The 14,285-nt window shown below is 41.2% G+C and overlaps 1 protein-coding gene across 2 annotated transcripts in view; it reads left to right on the top strand.

The window, feature by feature from the left end:
• The window catches only part of XPO6 (exportin 6), a 117,056-nt gene that overhangs the window by 39,814 nt on the left and 62,957 nt on the right, over nucleotides 1-14,285 (top strand). For both annotated transcript variants that reach the window (XM_011933464.1, XM_011933463.1), the window contains 2 exons: nucleotides 4,138-4,297; nucleotides 7,447-7,524. In XM_011933464.1, coding sequence (XP_011788854.1) covers nucleotides 4,138-4,297; nucleotides 7,447-7,524 — 238 coding nt within the window. The remainder of the gene's footprint in view (nucleotides 1-4,137; nucleotides 4,298-7,446; nucleotides 7,525-14,285) is intronic.

The following is a 14,285-nucleotide window of genomic DNA, read 5'->3' as shown; positions in this document are numbered from 1 at the left end:
ATGGATTTGGAAGAGAGCACTTTTAGGTGAAGGGCTTCTGGAGATTTAAAAAGGCTAGTTGTCCACTGTTCTCCACCACCTCCCCCTTTCAGCCCCTTCAATAATGACTCCTTTAACCTCATGTAGCTTTTGTGACTTTGAAACACCATATGGTAGAAAGAGCCAGACTCTGAGGCAGCAGGTTTGGGTTCTGCACCCAACTTTGTAAAGTCATCTTTTTCTTTTCTTTAATTTTAATAAAGATAGAGTGTCACTATGTTGCCTAGGCTGGTCTTGACCTCTTGGCCTCAAGTGATCTTCCTGCCATGGCCTCTCAAAGTGCTAGGATTATAGGCGTGAGCCACTGCCCCTAACCTAAAGTCCTCTTTGATTTTAGCACCTCCTGCTGCTTACATAAGCTTCCCTTTCTTTCTTTGTAAAATGAGAGGCTTGGACTAAGTGACCTTTGAAATCCTTTCCAGTTGTGTTCTGTCCTGCTTCTTATTTATTCTTGTGAACTAGACAATAGCATATAAGCCTTGTCAAGAATGATCAGTGCTCAACTGCTGACATTTCTGATAATATAGTTATCCCTTTGTATCTGTGGGGGATTAGTTCCAGGACCCACTTGGATACCAAAATTCATGGATGCCGAATTCCCTGATATAAAAAGGCATAGTTTGCATGTAACCTATGCACATCCTTTTGTGTAGGTTAGACCATCTCTAGATTACTTCTAATACCTAATAGAACGTAAATGTTCTGTAAGTAGTTGCTATACTGAGGCTGAGGCGGGCAGATCACGAGGTCAGGAGATTTAGACCATCTGGCTAACATGGTGAAACCCTGTCTCTATTAAAAATACAAAAATAATTAGCCGGGCGTGGTGGCGGGTGCCTGTAGTCGTAGGTACTCGGGAGACTGAGGCAGGAGAATGGCGTGAACCCGGGAAGTGAAGCTTGCAGTGAGCCGAGATTGCGCCACTGCGCTCCGTCAAAAAAAAAAAAAAAAACAAAACAGTTGTTATACTTCTATTGTTTAGTAAATAATGACAAGTAAAAACTATACATGTTTAATACAGATGCAGCCGTTTTTTCTTCTTTTTCCTGATTATGTTCTATCTGTGGTTGTTTGAACCCTTGGATACAGAACTCATGGGTATGGAGGGCTAACTGTAAATGTTTTCTTCAGATATTGGTAAATAATGCCAAACTGGTCCTGGAATCAGTTTCACCATCACATGATCCTTTGAGTAAATCATCTAAAACGTTTTTTTAGGCTCATGTTGTGTTTGCAGTCTGGGGTGCATGGTTTTGTTTTTTTTGAACTCTGTGACAGTTTGTTGGGTGGTATCTATGCAGTTTTTGTTATAATTGTGGTGACCACCATAAGCAGATAGAGAGGGGTTGATTTGGTAACCCAGCCTTATGTGCTGTGGGTTGGTTATACCCTTTCTAGGCTGCTGGAGAAGTAATCGAAATTGAAACCGACCCCTTTCCTTCCCACCTGCCCGCATACACGCCAGCGCACACGTGACACCAATGGTTCTAGAACCTGTTCTTCAAATTCCTGAAGTCTGTTGAGCAGAACCTGTGGTCACATTGTGCCTGGGACCAGACACTTAAGGGGCAAGCAGCACAGGAGAGAATTGCTGTTTCTTCTGTTGGGTTGTGTAATAAAAACGATGGAACCTTTTCAGAAGTTCACGCTAGAAACCTGAACTTATTCTTCAACCTGCAGGAGCTCATTGTCTGTTAAACTGCAGAGATTACCTGTGTTACAAGCTTAAATTAAAGATGTGAAGATGGTAAAGGGAAACACTATTTTGATAGAAAGCTTTCTGGGTACAAAGCTAATGAGAAGAAAAATTACACATTTTATCAAGCTCTTTCTCAAGTAAAGAATAGTTTTCTCTTTTCATCTGGCTTCTTGCCTGACCTTCTCCCTTTCCCCTAAATGGTGAGAGGAAGGAGAACTTGCAGATAGATTTTCCATATTGTGGGGGATTTTTATTTCTGGGAAGTACAGCATTTCATATTTATAGGAAGGTATATATTGCCAAATGGGGTATTTGGCATTACGAGTCATTTCCAGCTGAGAGAGTAAGAATGCAGCCTGGAGGGGAAAATAGAGACAAGAGGTAGAGGAGAAAGAAAGGAAAAGGAGGAAGTAATGGGAATCTTTTAGAATATAAGCCAAAGGTCTCCAAATGGAAAGAGAGGCTTACCAAGGATCAGTTCTACTTCATTGTGTGAAGAGAAATTTCCTGTCCTCCCTACACTGCATGATCTGAATTTAAGTCAGTGTTAGAAATAGGCCCAATTTTTAGAAAACAAAGATAAAAATTGTGAAGAATATACAGAGTTTTAGTGTTCAAGAGACCTGAATTTATAGAGAGCATTTTAAACACATCATTCATTGCTGCTGGTTACCTAGTGCTGCTTCTGAAGACACTTGAATTTACCTTAATTTCCCATTATTGTGTACTTGTCCTGTTCTTTAGGGATGAGCTTTTCCTTGCTTTGTGATAGGGAGAGTTATTTGTAAGGGAAAGGAGTATACCCTGTATTGCTTTTCTTTTCTTTTCTTTTTTTTTTTTTGAGATGGAGTCTTGCTCTCTTGCCCAGGCTGGAGTACAGTGGGGTGATCTCGGCTCACTGCAACCTTTGCCTCCTGGGTTCAAGTGATCTTCCTGCCTTAGCCTCCTGAGTAGCTGGAACTATAGGTGCCTGCCACCACACCCGGCTAATTTTTGTATTTTTGGTAGAGACGGAGTTTCACCATGTTGGCCAGCCTGGTCTCGAACTGCTGACCTCAAGTGATCTGCCCACCTTGACCTCCCAAAGTGCTGGGATTACAGGCATGAGCCACCACGCCCAGCCTGTACCCTGTATTTCTTGAAGTGAAGAATATAAAATCTGTATCGGTACAGTTCCTGAGTGTTCTCCTCTTCCCTAAAGTTTATATATATTTTTAGCTTGAGTAAGTAAAAAAAAAAAGCGTGTCAGGGAATTAACTACATTTAAACTTAATTAAGATTAAAGAAAAACTTGAAGTGCTTTTCAAATTGTCTGCTCTTTTATAGATTATAGCAATTAACAGATAATCTTAGTGGCAACTTGTTTACTTTGATCATTTCTGGAAATTAAAAAATAAATGTAATAGTAATGCTTTGAATTTTATAAAAATGATTAGGAAGATGTAGGTAGTGCTATGCTGTTGAAGGCGTACTTTTTTTTGTCTCATTTAATTAAACTTTCTTATGGTAGAGAGACTATTATAGGTGATAGAAAAAGTAACTTAATTTGCTACATAGGTATTTGCAAAATCCTAACTAGTCATAGTTTAATGACATGTATGTGTGCTGTTGCTCTGCCATATTTAATCATGATCTTCTCTGAAGCATGCAGAGTTTAGAAGTATAAAGTTGATTTAACAGCATGCATATTGAAAAGACATCACAAATTGATTTATACATCTTAATCACTAATATAGATGTAATTTATATACATGCATACACAAAACTTGGTTACTAGAAAAAGTAACAAAGGCTGTGGTAGGAATCTGGACATGTATAAAAATGGTCATGTTAGGTATAAAAGACCATTGTTTTCTAGCTGTTTTTAAGTTCATGGTATTAGAATTTTTATCTGTAAAATATGATGAGAATGTACTTTGAATGGTTAAAAAGAGCTCCCTAAATATCCTCTAAGTGATGTTTCTTTTTTTTAATTTGAGACAGAGTTTTACTCTTTTTGCCCAGGCTAGAGTGCAATGGTGCGATCTCAGCTCACTGCAACCTCTGCCTCCTGGGTTCAAGTGATTCTCCTGCCTCAGCTTCCCGAGTAGCTGGGATTATAGGCATGCGCCACCACACCCGGCTAATTTTGTATTTTTAGTAGAGACGGGGTTTCTCCGTGTTGATCAGGCTGGTCTCGAACTCCCGACGTCAGGTGATCTGCCTGTCTCCGCCTCCCAAAGTGCTGGGATTACAGGTGTGAATCACTGCACCCGGCCTCTAAGTGATGTTTCGGAAGTGTTGATTTATGTTCATATAAGGTGAAACACACACAGATGCTTCACAGCTTTAATACTGCTGAGTCCTGTTTGTACTTTATTAGTCCAACACTCTGCTCAGAACATGCTTTTTCCCGGCAGTTGATCCAGTCCCCTGTGACAACCCCTCTTGGGCTGATCATGTTGAAGACAACTTCAGAAGAGCTGGCTTGTCCCCGTGAGGACCTCAGTGTGGCTCGGAAGGAGGAGTTGCGGAAGCTGCTACTGGACCAGGTGCAGACAGTGCTTGGGCTACTGACAGGTGAGCAGTATGGTAGTATACAGAGATAGAGGCCTGCCCGCAGGCGCCCAGAGTTCAGGCCTTGGCGCTCAGCAGCTCTGAGCAGTTGTTTGCGCTGTTTCTGAGATAGCGTGAAAATGGGAAGCTGTATTCCCAACACCTGTAGCCCAGTGTCTAGCACACAGTAGGACCGCAAAATAGATTTGAGCCTTATTTTCCTTGTAGTCTTTCACTAATTGGTCCTCACTGTAACTGTGATCAGTGAGGCAGAGTCCAGGTCATAGGAGTATGCCTACAGTGCCAATCACTGCATGGTAAGTTAGGTGGGTGGCAGGCACTCTATTTAAAATAATTTGAATTGAAGATCAGGAGAAGTTGGAGTAGGAGGATATGAAAATTCCCGTTCTGGGTAAGGAAATGAGACGTGGTGTGGAGCCATCTCCTTGTGCACTAGGTTGTAGTTGTATGTAGCATTTTGTCTCTTCTGTTTGATGAGTACCTCGTGACAAGGTGTAAAGGGTAAGAAGAAACAGAAAGCAAACCACAACATGAGACAGGAAGGTAGGAGGAGAGGGGAGTACCCTGGGTGCCCGGGGTGGCTTCTCTGTGCTGCTGTGAGACCTGTTTGCTAGGGAGGCACGTATGCAATGCCTGGCCATGAGGCCCTGGGAGTGCCGGGAGCCTGGGCTTGCTACTTAAGGGAATCTTGTAGTGAAAAGAATGTTTTTATCTCTGACTCCTTTATCCAGGCTTCTTCTTGGATGTCTAGGAACTTTTTTTGTATCTCCAGTTTAGTGCTTGGCATGTGGTGGGCACTTAAAATTGGCTGAAAGAACCATTGATTTAAAAAGTAAACTTGGGTTAGTGCAATGGCTCAGGCCTGTAATCCCAGCACTTTGGGAGGCTGAGGTGGGAGGATCACTTGAGCCCAGGAGTTTAAGACCAGACTGGGCAGCATATTGAGACCCCCATTTCTGGAAAAAACAAAACAGAACAAAACAAAAAAGTTAGCTGGGTGTGATGATGCATGCTTGTATTCCCAGATACTCAGGAGGCTAAAGAAGGAGAATTGCTTGAGCTGCAGTGAGCTATGATCATACCACTGCACTCCAGCCTGGGTAACAGAGTGAGACCCTGTCTCTTAAAAAAAAAAAAAAAAAAAGAGAGAGAGAAAGAGCTCGGCATTTGCCCCCACATCCTTCCCTAAAGCCCCAGGGGTAAACCTAAACCTTCAGAGTATTTGTTCGTTCAACGCACTTTTTTTTTTCTTTTTCCTTTTTTTGAGACAGGATCTCTCTCTGTTGCCCAGGCTGGAGTGTGGTGATGTGAACACAGCTTACTGCAGCCTCAAATTTTGGGACCTAAGTGATCCTTCTACCTCAATCTCCCCAGAAGCTGGGACCACAGGGAGGCAGCACCACACCTGGCTAATTTTTGTGTTTTTAGTAGACATACAGCCTCCCTGTATTGCCCAGGCTAGTAACTCTTAGGCTCAAGTGATCCTTCTGCCTTAGCCTCCCAAAGTGCTGAAATTACAGGCATGAGCTACTGTGCCTGGTCTCAAAGCACATTTTTTGACACCCCAACTAAATGTCAGATTTCTAATGTTAGGGACCACGTTTTATACCTCTGTGTCCTACTGTGCCTAGCAGTATATTAAATATTGAAAAAATTGAGATAAAGCTCACCATTTTAAATTGCAATATTGACTGGCTTTTAGTATATTCTTGAGGTTGTGCAACCTTCAGCGCTATTTAATTCCAGAACATTGTCATCACTCTAAAAAGAAGCCTCGTACCCATTAGCAATACCGGTTCCCCCACCCCATTCTCCTCTCCCCCAATCCCTGGCGTTCACTAATCTACTTAGTCTGTCTCTATGGATTTGCCTTTTTTGGACTTCTCATAAAAATGGAAGCATACAATATGTGATCTTTTGTGTCTGGCTTTTTCACTTAGCATAATGCTTTCAAGATTTATTCAGGTTTTAATATGAAAAATTTGAGAATAAGATATTTTCAAAAGCCTTTATGATCACCTTATGTTCTGGGTTCTGTATGGGTACAAAGAGGAAGAAAACACAGTTCCCGCCCTCAGGTAATTTACACTTGAGTGGAGAGAGACAAATAAGCAGTTAAAGATGTTTTAAGAGCTATAGCAGAGTTATATTTTATGTGTAGCAATTCCTGAAGGAGGTGACAGCTGAATGGAATTTTGAGGTATAGGCAGGTAGCATTTAGTCTGGTAGAAAGGTCAAGTTGAAATTGGGAGGAGGAGAGCAGGTCAGAGGTTGAGAGGGACACATATAGAAGGAACAGCAGACAGTTGAGCGTAGGCCTCATCTGTTGGGTGGGCTGAAGCCTGGGTCAGGTGAGGCTAGATGAGTCTAGCAGAGGCCAGGATTTCCGGCCTGTTTTCCTGCATGAGGAACGAAAGAGAATTAGTGGCAGGTTTGTGGGGAACGAAAAGTTGTGTTTGGGATATGCATGTAGTGTTGTCCAGGAAGCAGGTGGACATGCAGGTCTGTGATTGCCTTGCCTTGTTTCTGAAGCCCCCATCATGTGATGCAGAGCTTGGTGTACGTAGTCAAGGTGAGTTTGGGCCAAGAACAGGAGACTTGAGAGGCTTCAGAATATGTTTTCTTGAAGCCGTGGCAGTGGATGAGTCACTCTAGCAGTGAGAGTGAAATGAGGAGAAGCAGAGCAGTAAGGGAACCTGGGGAAACGTGTGTTTAAGTGACTCATGGGCAGAGGATGGAAGTAATAGTGAAAGGGATGGAATCGAGTTCAAAGAAACCAGAGAAAAACCAGGAAAGAGTGGTGCTGCCGGCTCAGATAAGGGTATAGGCAATGGCCTGTCATGCCACAGTGTGGTCAAGGAGGATGGGGATTAAGTGACCGGTGAGTGCACGCAGCAACCAGGTGACTCTGGCAAAGAGCAGTGCTGGAGGCAGCAGTGGGGAGAGGCCACACTGCAAGACCACAGTGAAGCAGTGGAGAGCCATAAGGCAGCTGTGAAGTCGAGAGGCACAGCTGCTTGCTGGAGGAGGACATGGTCAAGAGAGGGATATTCAGGTACTGATGTTTGATCAAAGGTATCAAGAAACTTTCTCTAAATCTTTGTATGCTGGACATCATTTCTCTTATAACTCTGTTTCTCCTTTCTTGGTAGGTATCTTGGAGACTGTCTGGGACAAACACAGTGTTACTGCTGCCACTCCACCACCATCCCCGACCTCAGGAGAAAGTGGTATGGTCTGCCTGCCAGCCAAGGCATTCTTCTTTTTAAAGTATTGGGGGCCAGGTGTGGTGATTTGCACCTGTAGTCTTCAGTACTGAGGAGGCTGAGGTGGGAGGATCACTAGAGGCCAAGAGTTTGAGACCAGCCTGGGCAACATAGTGAGACTCTATCTCTATTTTTAAAAATTACATAGAAAAAATAGTCCTAGGTCGTTGTCCTCATTTTTTTCTTTTTCCCAAATGTCATGGCTGTGTGCTTGTGCTGAGATTGATAGGAGCCTTTGGACTTGACAATTCTGCTTGTGCTTCTTCTGCAGAGGTGGCAGGAGGTGGGTAGCAGCCCACAGGAGAGGACATAGGAACAGAAATATTTAGTGCTTTCTTCTTCACTGGACTCATGTTGCCCAAGGCAGAGTGGGGACCTCTCTGCCTGCATAGTGGAGACTATGCAGTAGTTAGCATTGAGTCAACATTGGTTAAGAGTCATTTGGTAAAGCGGGGCATATTTGCAGAGGCTATTAAATAGTTTACTAGTTGCTAGTTATTGTCCACAGTTATATTAATATCTGCTTCAAAATTCAGAGTGCAGTTCATCTAAAGATGACTACTTTCAAGGATGGATGGAAAGAGGAAATTGCATCTGAACAGGAACTTTTAGTTTCTAAATGCTGCTGTTTACACTCAATGATCACAAATGCTTTTCCAGCAGAGTACATCCTGTGAATTGGCACATATTTCTTCCTCTACTGTAAAGGTTGATGTGGCTAATGAGAAATATTTCCACATCTTCTCCTTTACTTCAAGGAGATAGGCTGTGGAAGTCAGACATCTCTAAGCCCAAGCTGTTTTATGTAGCCTGTTGTTAGTATGTGGAAGTTGAAATTCTTGCAGAGTTACTCTAGAATTGAAAATCTGTCCGGAAGTTTTGAGGAGAACTCATAGTGCACTAGTTATTACAAATTCTCATTATCTTACTTGGATTAAAAATTATTAGAGAGCTATTTGTCATACTGCTTAGATTACAAACAATTATAGAGTTTTAGAGTGCAGTATAAGCTCATAGGAAATGGAACTTTGTATTTGGTGGCAAACCTTTATTCTTTAGGTAGATATTTGAGGTGGCTCGGCAGATTTATATGTTGCAGTATCTGGATGATTAAAGAAACATTTGAAAATGATTCAGAGATTTGATTTTATGAGTGAACGAACATCTTGGAGTATCCACAGTTAAGTTTGTCATTTCATTTAAATTCTGTTTGCAAATACTAATTCTTTTTTTTGAGACAAGGTCTCTTTCTGTCACCCAGACTAGAGTGCAGTGGTGTGATCACAACTCACTGCAGCCTCGACTTCCTGGGCTCCAGCAGTCCTCCCACCTCAACCTCCCAAGTAGCTGGGACCATAGACGTGCACTAACATGCCTGGCTAATTTTTGTATTTTTTGTAGAGACAGGGTTTCGCCATATTGCCCAGGCTGATCTTGAACTCCTGAGCTTAAGCTATCCACCCGCCTCAGCCTTTCAAATTGCTGGGATTACAGGTGTGAGCCACCATACCCAGTCAAGATTAGTTCTTTTGAATTAGATTTGTTTTAGACAGTTGAATACTCGCTAGCACGGTTTATTAGCAGCTGCAGTTTACTGTAGAAGAAACACTTGTTTGTGTTTCAGTTGGCTTCATCCAGAGAGGTTCTGAGCTAACTCAGTTTATACTTTGATAGGCTCTATTTTCCTCGGGGCCATGTTAGGGAATGTCAGATAATACAAACCAGAAATGTGTGCTTACCTCTTCCATGTGTTGCCTAGGTTTTATGAGGCTAGGTGGAATAAAATATGGACTAACTTTCCATTTGCATATAACAAAACCTAAAATGTGGTGCCTACTTCTTGAGAATTGCCTCTTAAAATTTTTTGAAATGTTGGGTTTTAGTATTTGAGAAATAACAAAATAAATTGAGACTATAGGGGCACCTAGGGAGTTACATAAGCTTTTAAGCTGGTATACTTCCCCTTTAAAAAAATTGCATGTTTATTTGTTACAATATTTTTCTTTCTTTTTATGGTAATGTAAGTGAAGTCATTAGATCTTGCCCCACTATTTGTACAGTGCTGATGATGCAATCACCATTCATTTTGATGCTTTTGCTCAACTGTCTTTGTGCACTTCAAGACGCCAAGTTAAGCAGTAAAATTTCCAGAAAATTGTTTTGCTCTCTTGACCATATCAGTTTTCTAGAGAAAATTTATTCTGAGAAACTTTAGGGCCCAGTGAAGCAACCAAACAAATACCTTAGCACACCCCAGCTCAGCCCATGCGGAACTCTCCTGCCCTGTGTGTTAGGTTTAGTAGCTCCCTGAGGCTTGTGGGGTTTTTTCCCCATATGCTTTCTTTTAATATAGTTTTCTGTCTCATCACTTTTAAAGAACCAAGCCCAGGGACTAGTTCCTGCAACAACTTCTTTAATAGTCTGGATGTAGAAAAAGGTTTGAAGGAATGTGCGTGGTTTATTTCTCAGCATAGTTCCCCCAAATTGTTACCTTGACTCCTAAACTGGCTGCGGTAGTGATCACTCACCTCGCGAGATCGGACTGCTATGGGACGGATGATAGTCTGTTTCTTGCCTACAAACAAGGAAGCTTGCCAGGGGTTAGAGTGGGGACATGAACCCCTACCAGAACCCTAGAATTCCGAATCTAGGTGCACGGTCATCGTCCTAGCTTTGCTTTCTTGGTCGTTCTCACCACTTTTGTCCACTTCCTTCTTCCCCTGGTTTTGAGTCTTGGCCCTGCCACTTACTCCATGACCTGGAGTGGATCCTTTACCTTCTCTGACCGCTGATGTCCTTGACTATAAAAAGGAAATAGCTTCCTCTCTGGATAAATGAGGAAAGATGTGGACATTGCCCCCTGCCTGCTGAAGCTGTTCCTTCCTGCTTCACTTGAGCAGCCTCATCTTCCTTCATCTCCTCTCATCTTCACTTCTCTCTGCCTGGACCAATGGGGAAAAAAGTGCACAGAATGAGATTATGTGATCACAGCAATTCTGAGTTAGCTTTGATTGTTCTGCAGTAAAATTAAGGGACCATATCTTTCTCATGCACATAATATATACTTTGAAATACAGAGCTGTACACAGGTGATGAAAAGTTCTTCAGGGTGAGGATGTATCAGAGAGCATGAATTGAGGCCAATTCTTAACAGATTGCATATCTTCATGCAAATCTTTTCATGTATTCCTTATATACTACCTATAGTAAGGTGGGACTTGGGAGGGTCACTTACAACTCCTGTGATCTTATTTTCTCCTCCAGGGGCTCCTTGAATAGAGTTTCCCACCATTTTACTGGACCAAGGCTGCAGTTAGATCTGTGCTTTGTCCTGCAGGGAATATTTGTTAATGTCTCCATGACTGGAGAAGTGCTGTTGGCATCTAGTGAGTGGAGGCCAGGGATGCCACTAAACACCCCACAGTATACAGGGGACCAAAGAATGATCTGGCCCCAGGTGCCAGGAGTGCTGAGGTTGAGAAACCCTAAGTTAGTAAATATGCAACTGATAGGAAACACATGAAGTTTCAATAATTAAAAAGCTTTGCATGAAAGTTTATTACAGGGCTGGGCATGGTGGCTCAGGCCTGTAAATCCCAGCACTTTCTGGGGGGCCAAGATGACAGGATCACTTGAGCTTAGGTATTTGAGACCTGTGTTGGCAACATAGTGAGACCCCACATCATATATATAGATATATGGGCATGGTGGCTCATGCCTGTAGTCTCAGCTACTTGGGAGGATTGAGGTGGGAGAATCACTTGAGTCCAGGAGGTTGAGGCTGCAGTGAGCCATGATTGCACCACTGTACTCCAGCCTGGGCGACAGAGCAAGACCCTGTCTCCAAAAAAAAAAAATACAAAAAAAATAAGAGAACTTGATAAAGTTCTCTTAGGTTTGTATTGAAAGTGCTGCCGCATGAAGCAGAATCTGTTTTGTGGTGATTCCTTCCACTTTGATTACAGTGTAATTTTTGAAATTTTTGAAAAACACTTCTGTCATCCACTAAGATACCTTGAAACATTTAAATTTGAGTAAAATCATTTTTATGGAGAAACAGCCTTAACAGGTTCTTTCCCCGGCCCCAACCTTTTTAGGCAAATGAGTCGTGGTACACTCCTTAGCAGATGCTGACTTCCATGACCACGGTCCTGCTACTCTCTTTCTTTTGAGGACAAAAGCAATTGCAGATCATTCATATCCACCTAAACAGTTTTCTCCTTTGCATAATCTTGTTCAGTCTTTGTCTTCACATATTTGTCTTCCTATGCTTGTAGTCATGGTATACACATGCTGTTATTTTACATATGATTTTAGGCCATACATGTTTTTCCATATTTATTTTTTCTCTTTTTTTAATACAGAGGAGAACAATTAGGAATATTTTTCTGGATTTAAATATTAGCTTTCTTATTGCTCATTTTTTCTGGTTGCATAATCTTTCCAGTTAACTTGCTTTTTGGAAGGGAACATTGGTTTTGAGGCCAGACCCTGGTTTGGTTTCATTTCTACCTCATGCTAACAGAGGGACTTGGGGAAACACTTGGTCTGTCTGTGCCTTAGTTATTTTAATGATCTGTAAATATGGGTAATAATACCTACCTTAGAGTTGTGAATATTAAATGAGAATATGCTTATGTAATTTTCAGTATAGGGCCAAGCAGATAATCACAGAGCAGGCGGTGGCTGTTACTGCTTTTACTATAAGTATTATTATAGATATTTTGTTTTTTTTCCTTTTAGCATCCATTCTGGAAAAAGTCTTCTGAGCCACATACTAGGGACAGCTTTTCAATCTACTTTTCTTTTTTTTGACTCCTCATAAATCAACTTGATAAGTCCACTTTTAAGAATAGAACGTAAACCCTTCATTAATAAATTCACAAAATCCTCATTATAATGGCGGAGGAGGTTGAGGCTGAGAAAGGCTAACCAACTTCTTCTTGTTCATCCAGCATTAGTGTAAGGCCTCAGCTCTCAGTAAGTTTGGGGACCCCTGGAAGTCCCCTAAACCCTTTTGGGAAGTCCCAAAGGCCAGATATTTGTTCATAAAAATACTAAGACATTGTTGTCATTTTTATTCCCATTGTCTCATGAGTATATGAATAAAAAAGTTAATTCCAGATTTCACATTGCAGTTAACCCTTCAGAAATGACTGTTCATCAGACTTTAATATGATAGAATAGACACAGTTACTTGAAAAGGCCACTAAAGCCCTTTGTTCATTTGTAGTTGCGTATCTGTGTGGGGCTGCATTTTCTTCACATACTTCAGTGAAAACAATCTAATTGCAAAACAGTGAAGGCAGAAGCAGTTGGGCGAGTCTAGTTATCTTTTAAACCAGCCACTAAAGAGATTTCAAAAATATAAAAACTGTATTACCCTTCTCACTAGTTTTGGGTGAAATACAGTTTTTTTCATTTAAAAATGTTATGCTAACATGATGGCTTTGTAATTAAATGAATTAAATATTTAAACACTTCTCAGGTTTAATTTCTAATATGGCAAATATCAATAGAAGTAACCCTCCTAAGAGCTCTCTCTTTGGGATGCTTAGTAATTTTTAAGAGTGAGGACTTCTGAAACCCAAACATTTGAGACCTAGTGCTATAAAGGACAAAATAAAATGTAAACATTTACCCAGTATCTCATATAGAAAGAACATCAAATAATATTTGATCACTCCAGACGTCTCTACACAGAGATAAGACAGATAAAAAGACAAAAATAGTATCAGATTATATATATTTTGTTTTTAATAACAATTAAATTTTAGTTTTACTTGATTTTTTTTTTTTTGAGATGGAGTCTCACTCTGTTATCCAGGCTAGAGTACAGTAGGCATGATCTTGGCTCACTGCAGCCTCCGCCTCCCAGGAGCAAGCGATTCTCCTGCCTCAGCCTCCCGAGTAGTTGGAATTACAGGTGGCTGCTGCCACGCGTAGCTGATTTTTGTATTTGTAGTAGAGATGGGGTTTCACCACGTTGGCCAGGCAGGTCTGGAACTTCTGACTTCATGTGATCTAACTGCTTCGGCCCCCAAAAGTGCTGGGATTACAGGCATGAGCCACCGTGCCTGGCCAGGTTTTACTTAAATGTAACAACGTATTAAACTTAAGGAATTGCTGACCTTGAGGTGCTTTTTCTACAATTCTATAAGAAATATTAATTTCTAAAAGATACCTGTATGGTTAAGAAAAAATGATAAAAATCAATTTTGTACTACATGTTTGAATTTTGTGTATCACCTCCCCCCCACCATGTTTTATTTTAGACCATGTATTTTGGGACTTCTTCCTTGTGAAAAATGGGAAAGTTAGCTAGCGTACCGTCTGTAATTCCTACGTCTGTTTAGTCTTGAGTCTCTATGTAATTTATGCTGGGGCGTCCTTTTGCTACAGCTTCTCCATTCCTTAATTCTTTATTTTGATTTATCTATTTATCCATGTGGTGTCTTTGTTTGGTATCCTCCTTGAGAAGAATTTGTGGAGTTACCTGAGGTTTTGCATGTTTGAGAGAACGTCCCCAGGCTGTGAATGTTACTGTGGAGAAGTCTGACTGAGGTGTTTTATCCTTTGTATCTGTACTTTTCTGCCTACACTGCTTCCTCATTTTAAACATTCTTAATATTGATCACTCTTCATCATTTTTTTCTTGGAACAGGATAAACCTTTTCATGTTGTAGAGTCACATCAAATTTCAGGAAATTTTTCTTCTTATTATA

The sequence above is a fragment of the Colobus angolensis genome, unplaced genomic scaffold (genome assembly GCF_000951035.1).
Source record: "Colobus angolensis palliatus isolate OR3802 unplaced genomic scaffold, Cang.pa_1.0 Scaffold128, whole genome shotgun sequence".
Taxonomy (NCBI): domain Eukaryota; kingdom Metazoa; phylum Chordata; class Mammalia; order Primates; family Cercopithecidae; genus Colobus; species Colobus angolensis.
Note: the sequence above shows the minus strand (reverse complement) of the source record. Positions and strands in the feature narration are given on the sequence as shown.